The 18,511-nt window shown below is 32.4% G+C and overlaps 1 protein-coding gene across 1 annotated transcript; it reads right to left on the reverse strand.

Annotated features, from left to right (window-relative positions):
• Positions 1 to 5,789: 5,789 nt before the first annotated feature.
• On the reverse strand, positions 5,790 to 11,085 carry LOC126881716 (uncharacterized). Its single transcript, XM_050646152.1, has 5 exons — positions 10,330 to 11,085; positions 9,446 to 10,272; positions 7,417 to 7,653; positions 6,803 to 7,121; positions 5,790 to 6,745 (listed from the first exon to the last, which is right to left on the reverse strand). The coding sequence occupies exons 2-5, from the start codon at positions 9,519 to 9,521 to the stop codon at positions 5,893 to 5,895; spliced, it is 1,485 nt and encodes a 494-aa protein (XP_050502109.1). The 5' UTR covers positions 9,522 to 10,272; positions 10,330 to 11,085; the 3' UTR covers positions 5,790 to 5,892.
• Between the last annotated feature and the right edge of the window lie 7,426 nt (positions 11,086 to 18,511).

Genomic DNA, 18,511 nt, shown 5'->3' on the forward strand with positions numbered 1-18,511 from the left:
CAAAAATATATATGGTTATTGCAACATCTCTGCGAAAACCACCCCTATCCTTGAAAATATACTGCAGAAACTACCCCTATCCCTTGGCGAGCATGTTTTTACGATTTTCTCATTACCTATGTATTATTTTTAAACAAAACTTATACAAGTTTAAAGACCACTATTTACTCTAAAAATTATGTCCTATTCATTTTTTCGTATAAGCAACCGTTACGCCACAGTGGCGCCGTAAACCTCATATATGCTTTGGCGGGCTCCAGTTTTTGTTTTTTTTTTCGTCATCTGTTCGTTTTATTGATAAAGTACTTATGCAAAATAAAACAATACAGTGTAACCTACAAATTATGACTTATGCACATTTTACATTCTTTACTCCCCAAAGCCACAGTGGTGGCCCAAAATAAATTTTTGCATATTTTCGCCACCTACATGCATTTTATTGCATTAATGCTACCTTAACAGCACAATATTTACCCTTAGGTGGTCGCTACGCAGTGGCGGATCCAGGGAGGGGTGATGGGGGTGATCACCTCCCCCCCTCTCAAACCAAGTGATATTATATTCAAAGATTATAAAAATATTCATTTATTTTTATAGAAATTTAACCAATTGGCACCCCCCTCTTAACGATGCTGGATCCGCCACTGTCGCTAAAGCATAAAAAGTCATTCTTATAAAAATAATATTAATATAATATAAGTATTTCTATAAAAATAAGTGAATATTTTTATAATCTTCAAATATAATATCACTTGGTTTGAGAGGGGTGGGGGGTGATCGCCCCCATCACCCCTCCCTGGATCCGCCACTGCTTAGCGACCACTTAGGGGTAAATATTTTGCTATTAAGCTAGCATTAACGCAATAAAATGCGTGTAGGTGGCGAAAATATGAAAAAATTTATTTTGGGCCACCACTGTAGCTTTGGGGATCAAAGAATGTAAAATGTGCATAGGTCATGATTTGTAGGTTACACTGTGTTGTTTTATTTTACATAAGTACTTTATCAATAAAACAAAGAGATGACGAAAAAATAAACAAAAACTGGAGCCCGTCAAAGCATATATGAGGTTTACGGCGCCACTGTGCCGTAACGGTTGCTTAAACGAAAAAAATGAATAGGACCTAATTTTTAGAGTAAATAGTGGTCTTTAACCTTGTATAAGTTTTGTTTAAAAAAAATGAATAGGTAATGAGAAAATCGTAAAAACATGCTGGATAAGGTATAGGGGTAGTTTCTGCAGTATATTTTCAAGGATAGGGGTGGTTTGCGCAGGGATGTTGCAATAACCATATATATTTTTGAAAAGCACTATTGATGAAGCATATGCCCATATGGATCAAAAAGCAAAAAACAAAAAAAAATTTCAACCCCTTATTTTATTTATTGTTTTTAGCTACAGGGGTTGCACTAGGAAATCGCTTTTAGTGTCCATGCATGGGTAATAATAACTTGCACAAAATGATATATGAAGCATATTAATGAAGGGCATTGTGTGTGAAGGATTCCAAGAAAATCACTTTATTTATTAATTCTTCTTTTTTTTTGGGTGGTTCCGGGGAAAAAATGGGGGTGCATTATACAAATTTGTAAATAACACCAGTACATGGGTAATCGCTGAAAGTCTTTTTACTCTAGCATAAACGGTTCAGATGGTATAAAAAGGGGTTTTTTAAAATGTAACACCCTGTAATTAAAAAAAGGGCAATTACCCTTAAGTGAAACCTATACCAAAAAATCAATGATCTATTTGTGAATAATTTCCGCAGCATTTCTTTTTAATTTCCGTTACGGTTAGGGAAAAATATATATTTTTTTAAAACATCTTTTTTAAAAACTTGTCAATTTTGGGGCGCCACCCTTGCTAAACGGTGAATGATAGAGAGATGCTGTTGGAAATAAATCGTAGAAAATATAGCCCTCTTCATATTTCTATAAAAGAAATTTTTTGTAAAAGGTACAGGAAGAGCTACGTTCTGCAAGAACCATAAATTACCCCCTTTAAAGGGGTGAAAAGGGGGGTTCCGGGGCGAAATTTTTTCAGAAAAAGTTAGTCTTATAATAAGCACCCCTTGATATGCCAGAAAAAAAATAAAACCGGACTTGTGTCCATTTTGCAAGGTTCAACCTCTGTTTCCTACACTATGAATCTCGATCTGAATCAGATGAGATTAGCTTAGAAAGTGAAACTTTGAGTGAAGATTTCTCTGACTTAGAAGATTGCCATAACGAAAGTACAAAAATGCCAGTAATTCAGCTAGAATCTTATTATGCTGTGTTTTATGATACACAATGGTATCTAGGGCGTGTCATCAACAGCTACAGCTCAGAAAAGTTTAAAGTGAAATTTTTACAACAAGACCTGGATACTTTTAAGTGGCCCAAAAAAGATGATATCCAAGATGTTCACAAAGAGTTTATATTTTATGGACCAGTTAGTCTAAGCGGAACTGAACCATTTTCTTTAAAAAGAAATGATTTGATTGCTATTAAACAGAAATACAAAACAATCAAATCCATCAAATCATTAAAAAATTAAACATATTTTTTTATGTTATTTATTATGTTAATAAAGCTACTTTGCTTAATTATTGGTTTTTAATTATTTTTATTATCGGTTTTAAATTTAAATCCTATAAAATAATAAAAACTGAAATGGGAATCATATGGAAATCCTTTGAAACCACATGGAAATCATATGGAAATCCTTACAAATCATATGGAAATCCTTGGAAATCATATGGAAATACCTAGGAATCATATTGCAAAACCTAGAAATCCTTAGGAATCATCAGAAATAGTTGGGAATCATTAAGCAATGATTGCCAAATTTGGAAATCATTGTACAATTTTGAGGCTAGTGGTTTACCCCTCGGAGTCAGATTAAATAAATTATTAGAAGAATTTTTTTTACTAAGCAAAATTTTTGTTTAATTAATATTTTTTGTATTTTGACAACGATACCCGATTTGGGCGTCAAAACGTTAGTAAAATCATTTTTTTAGTAAAATTGTGGCTTATTTCCCATCAAAACTAGTTAATTATTTTACACATATAAAATAAAATATGTCTAGTGGCTGTAATTTCAGTATGCTCAGCTAAACGATTCTAAAAAGGAACACACCTATGACTTATATTTATACCTGGTTGAACCAACAGATCTTAAGCTTAAGGCATGTCTTAAGCTCAGCTTAACGCATTGCACCATTGAATCTTAGATAGATTTTAAGCTTGCCAGAATGGATTGGGATTGCCACATATATTACATAAATAAGAATCGAAAATTATGGTGCAACGTAAGCAAGATTAAAGCCGCCCTATCTATAAACTGAGCTGGGCTAAGCTGGAGCTTAAGATTTGTTGACGAACTAATGGTTCGTTGCAAGAATTATTGTTTATCGTTTGTTCACATTGCAAACAGTATGTGACGCAAATCCTTTGATCTTCGCTCAAAAACCGATAACCAATGGTGTGTGTGTTGTGTGCTTCGAAAATGCTTGCATGCAATTTACACAATGAACACATTCACATTAGCACAATTTACCTCAAGCACGCAAATATTTGCAACATACAGCTGGTTTGTCACAAATTTTCACCAATGAGAATGCTGCTTAATATGTATAAGAATATGAGAGGAAGAATACCCCATACATTCAATATGGTTCTTTCTTACACAAGAGAAACATGTCTACAGTTTCAAGATTAGTTTAATCCATATAGATAGATAAACCTAAAATCTTATTCAACACTTCAGTGAAATGAAACACAGATTCATGATGTAAGATACTTAAAAATGAAGAAGAGAAATCAGGTTCTTACCAATACTATACTCCTCCAGTTCTGTTTTTATTTCAGCTTTAATTTCATTAGATACATCTTCTAATTCATGGTCTTCTCTTTTAATATCCTCTGAATTTGAACAATACTCATCTACAAATTCCTGTCCATAACTGTTTTTATCTAGTTCTGATTTAACTTCTATATTGTTTAGTCCTTCCTCTTTAACACTCGTTAATACTTCTTGGTTTTTAGAGTCTTTAATACTCTCATTACATTCCATATTAAAATTGAAATACAAAATACAATAAACTAATAAACATACACCTAACCTACAAGAATACACTATAAACCGCAAGGATTTCTGCTGTGATTGGTCGTCATAGATTTGCTCCGATTGGTCATTATCGTCATCTGATTTTGACATAGCCTAATTTAAAATTTGGCGGGTAGTATAAGCAGGGAATATTCGTTAGTATTAAGCTGACTATTATTATTACAATTTTATTATAAGAATTATAATTATTTAGAGTGTTTTATTTTATTTTTATAAATGTAGAAATTTTTCCTTTTGCCATATGTAGGTAAACATAACCTATTATGTGAATTTGTAACTTTAAATTCGATAATAATATGTGTTTGCTTTTGTTAGTGATGCTGTTTTTATTAAATATGTAGGCTATTTTATTTTTATTAGGTAATGTTTTGTTTAGAGGTTTCCTCGTATTACTTTTATTTCTAGAACATTCACTTCCTTTTTGTCTTTCCTTTCTTTTGTACAGTTGGCTTTCTATTTATTTTCCTCCAAATTTTTTGTGCCATATCAAGAATACCTTTTACACGCATATCCTGATTAACTGTCGCCCACCACGTCTTTTTCGTCTTCCTATTCTACAGGGACTAACCACCTCTCCTCTACTTGCATGGTGTGGTCCTCATCTCTATGTTGCTCATAACGTATACCTTAACCTGTTTCTTATTTTGTTTCCAGTGGGATCTACACCCAATTTTCTCTCATATATTCATTCCTAACTTTATCTTTTATAGTTACTCCACTCAGCTAATGAATCATTCGCATCGCAACAATATACAATTCCTGTTCATTCCAATGTTTTACTGCCCAATATTCAGTACCCTACGTCCATAAATCATAGCTAGTTTTAATGCAGTCATATAGAACTTACTTTTGAGTTTTATTTGCACCTTTCTATCATACTTTGCCTTCTTGGCTTTTCAATATTAATCAACACTACGTGCAAGTCTGCCTTGCATAAATTCTTCTTCTTGTTGTCCTTATGTCCTATAAGAGCGTCGGACTTTGGTATCACCTATCCATCTTTTACTCATATCTTCCACGCCTTCCAGTCTCCTGCCATTTCCATCTGCTGCACTGTTTTCCCTCTCTTTGTCACGATTTCCTCAATTTGTTCCATCCACCCTTCTTCTTTTCCCCTGTCTTTTGGCATGTTACCTTCTTTACTAGTCTGTTCTCGTTCATCCTAGTTATATGACCAAACCAATTCAGCTTTCTTTTTTAAATTTTTTTCTCTATTGGTTCTGACAGTACATTTCTGATGTTTTCGTTCCTTTCTCTGTCCATCTTCGTTTTTCCAGCTATTTTTCTCAGCTGCTTCACTTCTGGCACTTTCATGTCTTTTATTTGTGACCCATGTCTCGCTTGCATATAGAAGAGTTGGTACTGATATTGTATTATATACATTATGTATTTTTGTGTCCTGGCTGATTTTTCATTTTCTCAGTATCATATTATTAATCGCATAATATATTTTCGTAGCTTTCTTTGTCCTATTGTCTTTTGTCCTTTGTCATAGCATAAATTCAAAATTACTTTTATTTCTAGAACCTTGCACTAAATTTTGTTAAGATTTCACCATAAATGTATGATACCAAAAACATATTTTGAATTGGGTGCTAAGACAAATGGTCTGAACAAAATTAAGCAAAGGTTTACTGGAAATAACTATTTCAAACTAAATAAAACACTAAATAGCTTTGTTTAAATTTTTTTTATTCAAGAGGAGAGCCCTTTATTGGTGCAATGGCGAGATAAAACTCCTCTAAATCTCACCTAGGACTAAAAATCTATAAATAACATTACTTAACATTCCTTTTTTTATTTGAAGGAAAATACTGCTGCTTCTCCATTTTTCGCTTCTTTGTAATGTTCATTGCCTCTTCATTAAGTTTTTCCAACGGTCCTTGAACCACCCTCATAAATTTGGCAAAAGATTCGTCATCTAATTTGTTCATCATATTATTGACGTATTCCTGTTGAAGATTTCGTTTGGTTTTTTCCTGGGTTAGATTTGTCTGTTCTAGCGTCCCTCTGATAAATTCATTAATTTCCTCCTCATGCCTTGATTTGATAATTGAAGTTTCTCCCAAACACCTTGCAGCATCATCTAAAACAGAGTTAGTACCCACGCTCTCCTCATACATTCTTACCAAGTGCACATGCTGACACAAGGTATTTCTCACTGCATATACTCTACAGTCACACTGATAACGGTGTATACAAATTTTACAAACTCTACAAAACAACATCTTACATTCACTTTCACACACTTGTCTTAAAGTTACATTTTGTAATATATTAGGATCCGTAAGGGATCTTACCTGATATTGCCCATATACCTCCATATTCTTCGTAACCTCCATTTTCCTTTTGATCGTTTCTGCCCCTCTGTGTGCCTGAATTATAGTCCTGTCCTGATAATTGTTTGCGTTTGGCCGTTTTATGTCCACAATTCTTTTCCACATTTTTACCTCCACTAGCTCATCCATAGTATCCAATAATTTCTCGATTCCTCCTGTTGCAGTCCGATTTAGGTAGTTGGTCTTCAGTAGATTGTTCAGCGACTCCAGGGACATGTTGGTATTAATTCCAGAATTTCTTCTATAACAATGGGCCCACGTTTTTGTTCTCTTCATAGACTTAAAGTATTTCCTAGAAAAAAATATACTTAATGTGTCTTAAAATGTACGATTTCATATAATTATTTACTTTTCCAGATAATTGCAAAATTCTGTCTCATTTGCATTTTTCAGTTTGGTTAAGTAGATATCCCGTAATTCCATAAATTTTTCTTCATCCGTTTCTGTAATAATCTGCCTCAGGTCGTTTTTCATTTCCTTCTTTATAGTTGTATCCTTTATTTTACTCTTCCCTTGAAAATTCCAATTTTTGATCACGTGCCAGGTACATAAAAGCTTATTCGGTTGATTTCCCATTGTATTCACCCATGCATTGTAATACTTGGGATCATCATCACTCATGAAATGATCTGCGCGAATCTCTGTCTTCATCCTATTCTTGAGGGCACCTAAAGATTTAAAAATTATCCTTACCAGTCATTAATTGTTACTAATTATAAAGTGAGGACGTTAAATTGGGAATAGAAAGGGCAAATTTGGAGAGACATCAGGATAGGTAGATTTTTATTCTTAAATTATGAATTTTTGGCATATTATGATTTAAATTCTTATTGTGGCGTATTATGCCAAAAAGTCATAATTTAAGAATAAAAATCTACCTTTCTCCGGAGTTCTCTCCAAATTCGCTCATTCTTGAGATAATGAATTTATTCCAACCAAACGTTCTCACTGTATAATACATACCTAAAAAAACTTCTTGAACTTGTTGGTCCAGTCTGTTTGACAGTAAGAAGGCAACTGGAAATCCTTGGTTTCGGTCATCTTTAATAAGCATTATTGTTAAGTCCATCCGTCTTTTATTAGTTCCATGGGTTCCGTCCACACATATTATGTTAGGGAATTCTCGTAACTTATCCTCCATTATCTTGTTCATAAATCCAATGGCAAAATCTTCTGTCCTCAGCACATCATGTTCTTCTCCTAATAAAAATAATAGTAAGAACAATATGGAACATGATATGGGCACTAAATCAGATAGAATGAATTACATGGACCAGTATACTGACAACCAATCAAGTTAAAATGGAATACATGTATGTAGGCAAAACATGTCATATTAATGTTGGCAAAGAAGAATATTCATAGCCAATAAAAGCTACTATAGCTTAAATTAAAGAATTAAAATCAGGTAATATTACAAGAAAAAAGTGCCACGTATACAGGATGTCCCCACAGTACACAAATAGTTGGGGGTTTAAAGGAACAAAACCCCCATAAAATTTTTATGTAAATATATTAAATAAGAAGCCACATCTCGATAAAAACTGGCTTATCGAAAAAATACTAAGAGGCAAAAAAAGTTTTAAAAATGTTGTGTTTAACTAATGGTACCACAATCATGAATTAATTGGAAGGTACACAAAAATTGGGGGGGGGGGGTTAAGGGAACAAAACCCCCATAAAATTTTATGGGGTGGACAAATTTTACTATAATTTTGTTTTAAGATGTATCTGCCATAAGAATGATACATGTCTATTTTCAATAAAAAATCTAATAGTTTTCGATACATTGAAAAAACTCGATTTTCTTTTTGTAATTTCAAAGGGCTGTAATTTTTTATAAGCACATTTGTACTAAGGTAAGTTAGGTTCAACCAAACTATTTTAACCCCAGAATGTGTGGTATAATTTATGACCAATCTTTTTGGGACACCCTGTATAAAACCTTAATAAAATAAGACCAGTTATTCACATACAGTCGGAAAAATGAAAGAATACCCATGAAAGAACATATTAAAACACGCTGTATTTTCCTGTCACCGTGTCACAAAGAAAATTGTCCAGTGTAAGTACATATAACAATAATTATTACATGTAAGCTGGCGCTGGCCAATTTTTTGTGTGGCACGGTGACAGGAAAATACAGTGTGTTTTATATGTTCGTTCATGGGTATTCTTTCATTTTTCCTAATGTAATGGATCTCAAACCTGGACACTTACTAAAAATAAAGAAAGCCAATTGGCTAATTCTGAAGGAAAAATCTTAAGTGGAATGGAGCAAAATGAAAAATTTTGATGTATGTCCAATTTTCAATGTGTTTTAAATTTATTTTAAGTATAAACTAGTAACAGAAAATTGTATGTGGAGAGAAAGATATACCTTTTAATTGTACAGGGCATACCACAATCTTTATATCATAATATTTATATAAATAGGATGACTTGAGGTAGAAGGGACATGTGGAAAGGGCAGAAAAGATGAAATATGTTCCAAAATACACGAATAAATGCAAGTTGGACATAGAACTAGAGGAAGACCAAACATTAGATATAAGGAACAAATGAAACAAGAAGTACTTCAAGGTCTTCAACAGGCCAAGGCCCAAAAAGGTGTTATAAATATAGCAATGATGATAATAAAAGGACAATTTAAAACTAGTTATTTAAGGGGTGAAAGTTGTTGATTTCTGACAAGTGTGAGATTTATTACTTGAGGGATGCAAAGGTAACAATTAAATCAGTAAATTTAACATATCAACCACCATCATCTCCTTAACAAATTAACTTTAACGAATAACTAAAACTAGCATACTTATATATTTTTAAAAATGCTTATTGTATATTTCATATCAAGGGATAAATGTTTATTCTACTTAAGGGTAAGATTTCTTATACGAGCCAAGCAAGGATAAGAATTCACACAAGTCATATTGAAAGAGGATTGATTAATAAGGTATAATGTTGGTAGCTATCAAAAAAAATTGGTGTTTACCTTCTTTCTTGAATAAGAAAGCATAATTCTTGTTGTTAGTATTCCATTCCTGAACCTTTAAGGCTACAGCTACCATATCATTTTGATCTCTTTTCTTGTGTATATTATACTTTGTGGACAAATTTACGAGATCCTTACTTGTTGATACAGCAAGTCTATCTAGTTCAGGGTTGCCAGATGAAATTTCAGAATATCCCTAGAGGGGAGCTTCAATTTCCCCTAGAAATCCCTAAATCGTATTAATTTGACCTAAAAAAGAAGAAATTGACAGATGACAGCTGTCAATTTAATTTATAACCTATTAAACACTATGTTTAATCCACTTTAATCATTGATTAGGTAATGTTTTAATGTTTACTTAGGAATATTTATGTCAGGGAACAATAAATAATGACAATAATAATAATATTTGAACAAAAAGATATTTAATAACAACAAAAAATGGCGCCAGCACAGTTTAATAAATCCCTAGATTCCAAGAAAAATCCCTCCAGAGCTCCAAAAGCTTCAAAAAATCCCTAGATTCGGGGAAAATCCCTAGACATGGTAACCCTGATCTAGTTGTGGTATTTCCAGTTTTCTTGAATCTTTTAAAATTCTACTAGGTGGCACCCCAGCGGTTAATTTTTCTACAAGCATTTTTTCTTCTGCTTTTGACAGATGCATGGCTCTTAATTCTTCTTCATGTCCAGCATGTGTTTTCCAATAACTGACGGAAACTTGTCCTTGATCTCTCTGTTTGCAAATAAGTCTGGAGGGACAAACTCCTTTAATTTTAATTGATCCACCAGATTTCTCTGTCCTAATTTTATAGTTGGGCTTATACCCTAAAGATAGACAAGTATAAGTTTTAATTATTACAAGTAACAAAGAATTGGACTTACCACGTATGTCACTTCTGTTACACTCATAGTATAAGCTCTTATGTTCCTTTGTATTACATACTCTAGTCAATGCATAACTGGTCTCAATTTTCTGCTTATCTTTCCATGTCTCATATTCTTGTTTGCTAGAAAATTCCAAAGTTATTAGTTCAATACTCAACTGGTGGTTCTCCTTGAGATGTTTTCGTAAATTTTCATGGGTTTGTAAATTAGTTTCTTGCTCACATAACGGACAAACAATATGATTAATTTTCCTAACTGACACATCTATTTTATGTATGCTTTTGATATGATGATTTCGTATTTTCACAGTTTTAAATATTTTGCTGCAAAGATGGCAGGTTCTTGACAAATCCTGAGCTCCTGAGACAAATTCAGAACTTGTTGAAGTCGATTGATGGCTAGTTGAAGTCGATTGAAGGCTCGTTGAAGTAGTAGATTGGTAGATCGAATCCATTGTTTCTTGCTAAACAAAATCTTGGTTAATCAAATAATGTGTTCTAACGAACAGATTTTTAACAGATTTTTTTCAAACAACTGAAAAATTGAAATATAAAAATGAAATTTTGTATGTATGTTTGCTGTTGAAAAACCGCCAAACAGACTAAGAAAATATGTGCTTGGAGTTAAAAACCGCCAAAACACAAAACAAGGCGCCAAATCGAGGATTGATTAAACAGACAAGACCCCCTTTTCTATGGACAAGACAAATACATAAACATAACCTCACAAAAAATTCATCAAAATCCATCATGTCTATGTCAAAATCAGCTGACGATGATGACCAATCAGAGTAAATCTTTGACGACCAATCGCAGCAGAAATCCTTGCGGTTTATAGTGTATTCTTAACCTACAGCCTACAACCACCGCCACTGTGTGTGTTTATATTTCAATATTTAGACTACGTGACATGATAAACACCAACGCTTGTAATTTCGCGGTGTCAGCGAAATGTTCATGGACTATGAAAGGTTTTAAGAAATATGTAGTTTGTATTCATTAATTTAGGCAGTAAGGCAGTATCGTTTTGTATCTCTAACTGTTAACATCTCAATAAATTTGTGCATTTCCTTCAGTAGTTACGTTACTCAATTGAGGACCTTGCTGCAAGAAGGGGGCAGCTCCATTTATAATAACTTTTGGGAAAATAGAAAAAATGTTTTTTAAAAATTTACTCATGTATTAATTAAAATAAAGCAGTTACGTTAAAAGATAATCATATTGGTACACCTGCCAACTTTTTCCTTTATTTATATAAGCTTCTTTTTTGCTGAAAAAATGCAAAAAAATTTGGAGCTGCCCCTCTCTTGCACCAAAATTACAAAAAAATAGTATCCATTGTAGTTATTATTGGAAAATAAAAAATAACTTACTGCAAAATCTGTTTATTATTATTAAAAACTGACAAAAAAACGTTTTTTCTTTTATATTCAAACAGAAAATCAGTCTATTCGTCTACTTGGTCGTCGTCATCCGTGCCTGAAATCTGGGAAGCATGGTTGTCATTACCAACGTCATCACATTTAAGGGATTGGTAAAACTCCATTTCGTTGGCTGGAACGTAGTTGGTAGCTAACTGCATTACGTCTTTGTACTTGGCCTTTTTTATGGGTATTGATGACTCGTACACCATTAAGTTTGTTTCAACTGAAAGATTATCTTTATTGTCCCTCAAAATGTAGTACGATTCAAAGATAGGAATACCAGTTGTAACAGACACATTAACTGTATCCATGTGGTCCTTGCTGTATTCAAAAATCCAGTATTGAGAAATCTTAAACCTCTGTTTCTGAGAATTCATTATAACTTTTTTAAAATGGTTCTCAAAATGACTGCTAAAGTTGAAGATCATATCTTGATGAACCATAATGGGTATGAAATATTTGGATGTCCGTTGAATAAACTGACAGTATTGTGTAGGAGAGAAAATATAATCTTTTTTTCGTAAAAACTTTTCTATAACACCAAAACAACGGTCACACGGTAGGAAACTGTGCCCTGGTTCAGGAAAACGATGTTGAATATTCTCCAAAGACGTGGTTCTTACAAGAAGATGCAGAAACTGTAGTATCGTTGAATTTTTATTTTGAGCTGCAGCATTATCAGAAAAGAGGTACAGTTGTTTGACATTTTTTGGAAGGATATTTTTTATGTAGTGATAAAGAAAAGAAACAACTTCATTCGGTGATTTTCTAGCGGTTGTTTCATCGTAAATGTAAAAATGAGCTTTGCCGGTTTTGCCCGAATGTATGCAAAAATTGTAGACCCATAGTTGACGTTTGTAGAAGGCTTCGCCGGCCGGAATTTTCGGAAGAGGAAGATTCTGCTGAAAATCAAACGTTAAAATTTCTATGTCGTTATTTTGTTGGCTCAGTTTTGTCTTTTCTTTTAAATCTGTAAAAAAACGACTTGCTTTAACCTCATGTACTTTCTTTTCAAGTCGTAGATTTTCCTTTTCAGTATCATCAAGAGCTGGATCTTGAAGGCTATTGTGTAATATGTCACATCTTTTACAGGTGTCTGAACGAGGCGCCCCAAAACTATAATTAAAATTTGCTTTAAAATACCTAAAATAAAAATCGTAGGTTACTTTAGGTTTATAGTTTTTATCAACAACATTTCCCGGTTCATTCACTTGCAAATAAAGTTCATGCATCTTTTTAACATTGAGATCAGGAGACAAATAAAAACGGGACGTTTTCACTCGGCTGTAGTGTGACTCACGTCGTGGAAAACTTTTTATGTGATTATCTACCTTCTGCAGTAAATCTTTTGAAATGCGGTTTTTTCTATTTTTATGTTTACCTTGTTTGCTGTTCGGTGGTGTAATGTTGTTACTGCGAAAAGTTTTAGCAATATTATCCACTCGTTTTTTGGATATCCCGTGTATTGCTCCAAATGCACTCCTACAAACTCGTATTTTTTCCATACCCAGCTTAATATAGTACTTGTGAGCACAACTACGCCTCTCTCTCTCACCAGTTTTAGCTCGAGTTCTGGCAACATTGCTTGTTGTTATTAAACCACCCAAGTAGATAGTTTGAATCTGTTTGTCTCCTATTTCATTAAAGTTTACTAAAACTGCTTGCCTCTGTTCTTCGTTCACCTTTTCAAAACATTTAAACTTACATTTACAGTTACGTCCAGTTTGCCTAGGTCCCACACTACTACCTTTCCAGTTAACATAACTTTTTCCTTCTGCAATACACTTTTTCTTAATGTTCCGTTTCCACTTAGCTGGATCAACACTTTTTCTGTTCTTCGCAAACGAAACACTCTGAACCTCGTTTTGAACTGTATTGACTGGAAGCTTGTGTTTTTTTACACGCCTTCTTTTCACTGAAGGCCCTGCTTCATCAGGATCAGAGCTTTTTTCCGATTCGGATGGATTATACAGATCAGACGAACCTGTACTAAACAGACTAACATCATCAAAATCAGATTCTGTACCACTCATGATACAAATAAATAATAAAAAACACTTAAAAAATAAATAAACAGTTGTATAGAAACACACGTGGTCAACTTTCGTAAAATGCACTGCGAGAATACGTTAGACCGTTATAGCAATGGACTTCAATCGACTGAATCATAGACTGAATACTAAACTTAAACTTCCGTTAATTTCGTTCGAGGCCAAGCTAACGGTTACAGCCGAAGCGTCTCGATGTTTGGCGAAAGAAGGGGGCAGCTCCGGAGCTGCATCTTTCTTGCAGCAAACAATTTCGGAGGCAGGTACATAAACAGTTATAGGTTTGCCATTTATAAATGGATCTGCTTCTTTCTTGTACCAATCGATTCAGCTAATTTTTTTACATAATATGCATCTTTAACCCAAATTTGACCAAAAATGGAGCTGCCCCCTTCTTGCGGCAAGGTCCTCAATTCTCCAACGAACACACCACATTTTATAAAGAATAAGACTTCCATACATTGATTCGGTTTTTATTATAATTTATAAAAATATTTCAATTCAAAAATAATGATAGATAATAAATCTTGGCATGACTTTAAATTATTATGTTTAATGTCAAATCGAGAGGTGTGATTGGTTTCTCGTAAATTGTAGGACAAAACTGCATTAAGTTGTGTAGAATACATAAAACACACTGGAAAAATTAAAAATTTAATTTGAAATTAATACAAAATGAATAACTTTTACAGTGAACAAGTGTGTAATTTAAATATATGTATTACAATTATTCGAAATATACATTTTAAACGATATTTTTTTGCGTTATCTTTGCGTTTTGTATTTGCGTTAACTGTGATGGCAACAACGAAGTGATTCACGAACAATAATTGTCAGTCTGAACACAGGTTTACATTGGGAAAAAAAGTGTACCAGTTTTATATGACGCGAAGTGTACCAAGCGGCGCCGCTAGGAGGAGCATTGAATTACATTACAATACAAACTCAAAATACTCAAAAGTATAATTAGTCCAGTCGGGATAGCATTTGACCTTGCATGCCGAGCTGCTCAAAATTTTATTTTTCTTATCTTTAGGGGGGTCAAAAGTAGTCTAAATTTAAAATCGCGAATGAATTCCTCCGTTACGTTAGCCACCATCTTGATTTTAAAGGAGAACCGTTTTTGCACAATATCTCCGCCATTTTTAACTTTTCCACAAAAATGGTAGAAACTGAAATTGTTAAAAATAAATCGTATTTACAATTTCTTTTTAAAAATTTTTGTCGTGAGGTCGATATTTTCTGAGTTAATTGTACTTACAGTAACCGCCTATATTTTTGACCATGATATTGCATGTAACTTTTTTATTATTGTAATATAATTCAAATCCTTCTAACCACTTACAAGTCCTATGTTTTGGCTATCTGTGGGGAAATTTTCAGCCAAATCGATTATGATGTATTTTGGAAATGAAGGAAAATGACGGTATTTTAACGTTTTCTACACTATAAAATTTGATCAAAAACCTGTTTTGAATCCAAATAACTTGTTACCTATACCTATAATGCCACATAAATGACATTTTTGAGTCCCTTGTATTAAAATAGTATGTTTTCCATTGATACTTTACGATAGAAAATGCAAATTTGTTTAAATAAATACAAAATCACTATTGGGATAAACCGTAATCGTACCCCCTCCTAACTGCCAAAGTGTCATGGCCGCCGTCGGGACCTATTGTGCTGACATTTACAATGTTTACATATAGAAAAGTTTGTTTTTTTTCTGCTTATAATGCCGTTTTCTAAAGATATTAGTGAACAAAATCGATTTGCTAACAATATTTAATATATTTTAAATGTGCTAAAATTGGATTCAACAGCAAAAGTCGCATAAGTAACATATAAATAACGAATTTGTTCACCTATTACAAATGGGGTTATGTGGTTGTAACTGTTTATTTTGGGAATAAAATGAAAATGATCAATTAAACGACTGGAAAACTGTAAGTATTACAATTAAAACATGTTTATCCTATCAAAAGAGTTCACTTCATTTTAAGAAAGCTAATTATTATTATACAATAGACATTTATAAACTGCCATGTACTTTTAAGGTTACTTTTGATCGGTTTTCAAAGCTTATGATTAAATGTTACCTCTTTATTAATTAGATTTGCCAACAAAAGATGCATGATTAAGGCCAAATGCAATTCCTTTGCTAAAGTCATAAAAAAAGTACCAATACAGTTAAAAAAATTATTTTAAAAAGGTCTCTCAAAAGACATGAAAATATACAACAACTCAAAAAACTAGAGAATGTAAAGAAAGCCAGGTTATTGGAAATGGAATTCCTGTTTAATTGAAAGCCAGTAAACTATCCAAGACTTTTCAGATCAAATGTGTCAACTTGTAAAACGATTCTTCTGACATTTTTAGTAAAAACCAGATTATCCTCAAGAAAAATTCTGTTTAAGTGAGACTCAAAGTCATATTTGTGAATGTGTCATCTTTGAATGAAACAATTTTTTTACCTAAACAATTAAATGTATGGATCTAATTAAAAACAATGCTGAATCAAGTACAGTTACAGAAATACAATCCTTTGAACTTCTAAATGTGATTGTTGAAAGTGTCGAACTAGCTACTGCATAGGGATTCGAAAGGGATAGACTTGTTATGAACGCACTTGATCATGTACTTCTTACTGTTATAAAGTTGAAACAAAACTTATTTTATGCTTTTTTATCAGTCACTTTTAATTGTGTATCAACTTTACGTGGTACATCGTGCAAAAATTGCTAAAAATGCAAACATTATATTTATTTTCTGTGTTACATTGGATAGTATGATTGAATGTCTTCCTCTTTTAGATAGTGAAGTGAAGAACATCTTGAAGTTCCAATGATGTTTCAAGATGAGGTAAATCGAAATAATTGTATGTTAGAAGGACAGAGAATATGAAGAAATGTTATTGCTGCATATTTAGTGTAGTGAAATACAAACTTCAAACATTATAATATATTTTTTGATTTCAAACATTTCATATGATTATGAAAGAACATCTTTCTTTTTAAAACAATGAAGAAGTGAAGAACATAATAAAGTTCCAACGAAAATGATTCCAGATGAGGAAAATCGAAATAATGGTTGTATGTTACGTGTATAGAGAATACGAAGAAATGTTATTGCTGCAAACTTAGTGTAGTGAATTAAAAACTTATTGTCAAATACAAATCAATTTATTTCATACTTTTATAATATATAGTGATATAATTTTATATGTGTTCAAATAAAAATATTAATAAATAAAATACAATAAACACAAATCATGTATATCTTACAATGAATTACAAAATCAAAAATTAATTACAAAAATATCAAAATAAATCTAAAATATTAAAAAGTTACATATAATTTTTATAGTACCTACATACTTTGGTTGGTACTCTAATAATTTGGAGATCCATTAAAGTTTGTAGATGGAAATTGCAGGTATCTAAAAAAATATAATAATATAAAGTAACTCAACAATCTCTTTTTAATTAGGGTAGCAGTTGATAAAGATGACCCTTGCTCGGGAAATCAAATGTATATAAAAAAACTTAAGTAACAGCTTTCTAACAAAACAATCTTAGCACTAAACGGAAACAAAGATACTGGTAAGTATTAAAACATTTTTTGAAAAATCTTTCTGAAAGTGAAAATAAAGACTACTCTCTATGGGAACAACTAAAACTGGGCATGCTTTACAAAAAAATGTATCCAGAACAAACTTCTTCTCTATAAGGCAATACTACGACAAGTCTGGATGTACAGGATTTAAATCTGGGGAACTGCCAGTAATACAAATATGCAAAAACTATTAAGATTCTAATCCGAAGTCTTTTATGATGTCCGATGTTTTTAGTACCACTACCAAATATGCTAAACTGAAAATTATAGGGTAAAAATCTGTCTGATCACCCAAACTTTTAAAAGCTGGATGCTTATCTGATCTAGTCCAGAGGCTGGTTTCAGTATTGCAGCTATAAAATACTTAAATAGTAAGGATGGAAATTTTTATTATGGTCCGCCTTGAGGCAAACTAGGGCACTAGAGGGTTAAGAAAAGTTACAGATCTCTACACCACTGGGAAGTAGATAGTAGTTACTAATTTGTAAAAAAGTCAGAAATATGGTAATGTAGACTAAATTAATATAAATATGTAAAGAGTTCTCACCCCTGAGTGTAGTTCCCACTGTGTCATTTTTTATATCTGTCATATTGTTATAATGATAACAGATTGCATTAAAGTTAAAATAAAAAAGAATTAAAGAAGTTCATAAAAATATTCTATTTTTGAAAAAATATTTAAGTGCTTAAATACTTTTTTAGATAAAATATACATAAAATTTATTTTTTCTACAACCGTGTTAAAAATGCAACTTTCAGCACTCTATACAAGCGTTAAAAACGCTACCTTAAGGCACTAGTGCTTTAAAATTTTTATGGCACTGCAGTTCGTATTGACTGTATAGGCAATTTTGATGTAATGTCAAAAAAATATAAAAATGGAATGTCAGTTCAAGTAATAGGTAGTTATTTATGATATAAGTGTTAAAAGTACACGTTTAAGGCACGCATGTGAAAGTTTGCCTTAAAAATGTACTTTTTAACACGCATATCATACAATATTTTTTCTACAAACGTAATTACAGGACAATATCTACAAAAACTTACTTGAACTTGACTGACATTCCATTTTTATATTTTTGTGACATTACAT

Source organism: Diabrotica virgifera, chromosome 3, assembly GCF_917563875.1.
Source record: "Diabrotica virgifera virgifera chromosome 3, PGI_DIABVI_V3a".
Lineage (NCBI taxonomy): Eukaryota > Metazoa > Arthropoda > Insecta > Coleoptera > Chrysomelidae > Diabrotica > Diabrotica virgifera.

Coding starts and splice junctions, on each gene's coding strand:
- LOC126881716 (XM_050646152.1), bottom strand. CDS start 9,521: ATGGTAGCTGTAGCCTTAAAGGTTCAGGAATGGAATACTAACAACAAG. Junction 7,654..9,445: donor TTTCTTATTCAAGAAAGAAG/GTAAACACCAAT, acceptor TATTTTTATTAG/GAGAAGAACATGATGTGCTG. Junction 6,746..6,802: donor TTTTGCAATTATCTGGAAAA/GTAAATAATTAT, acceptor ATTTTTTTCTAG/GAAATACTTTAAGTCTATGA.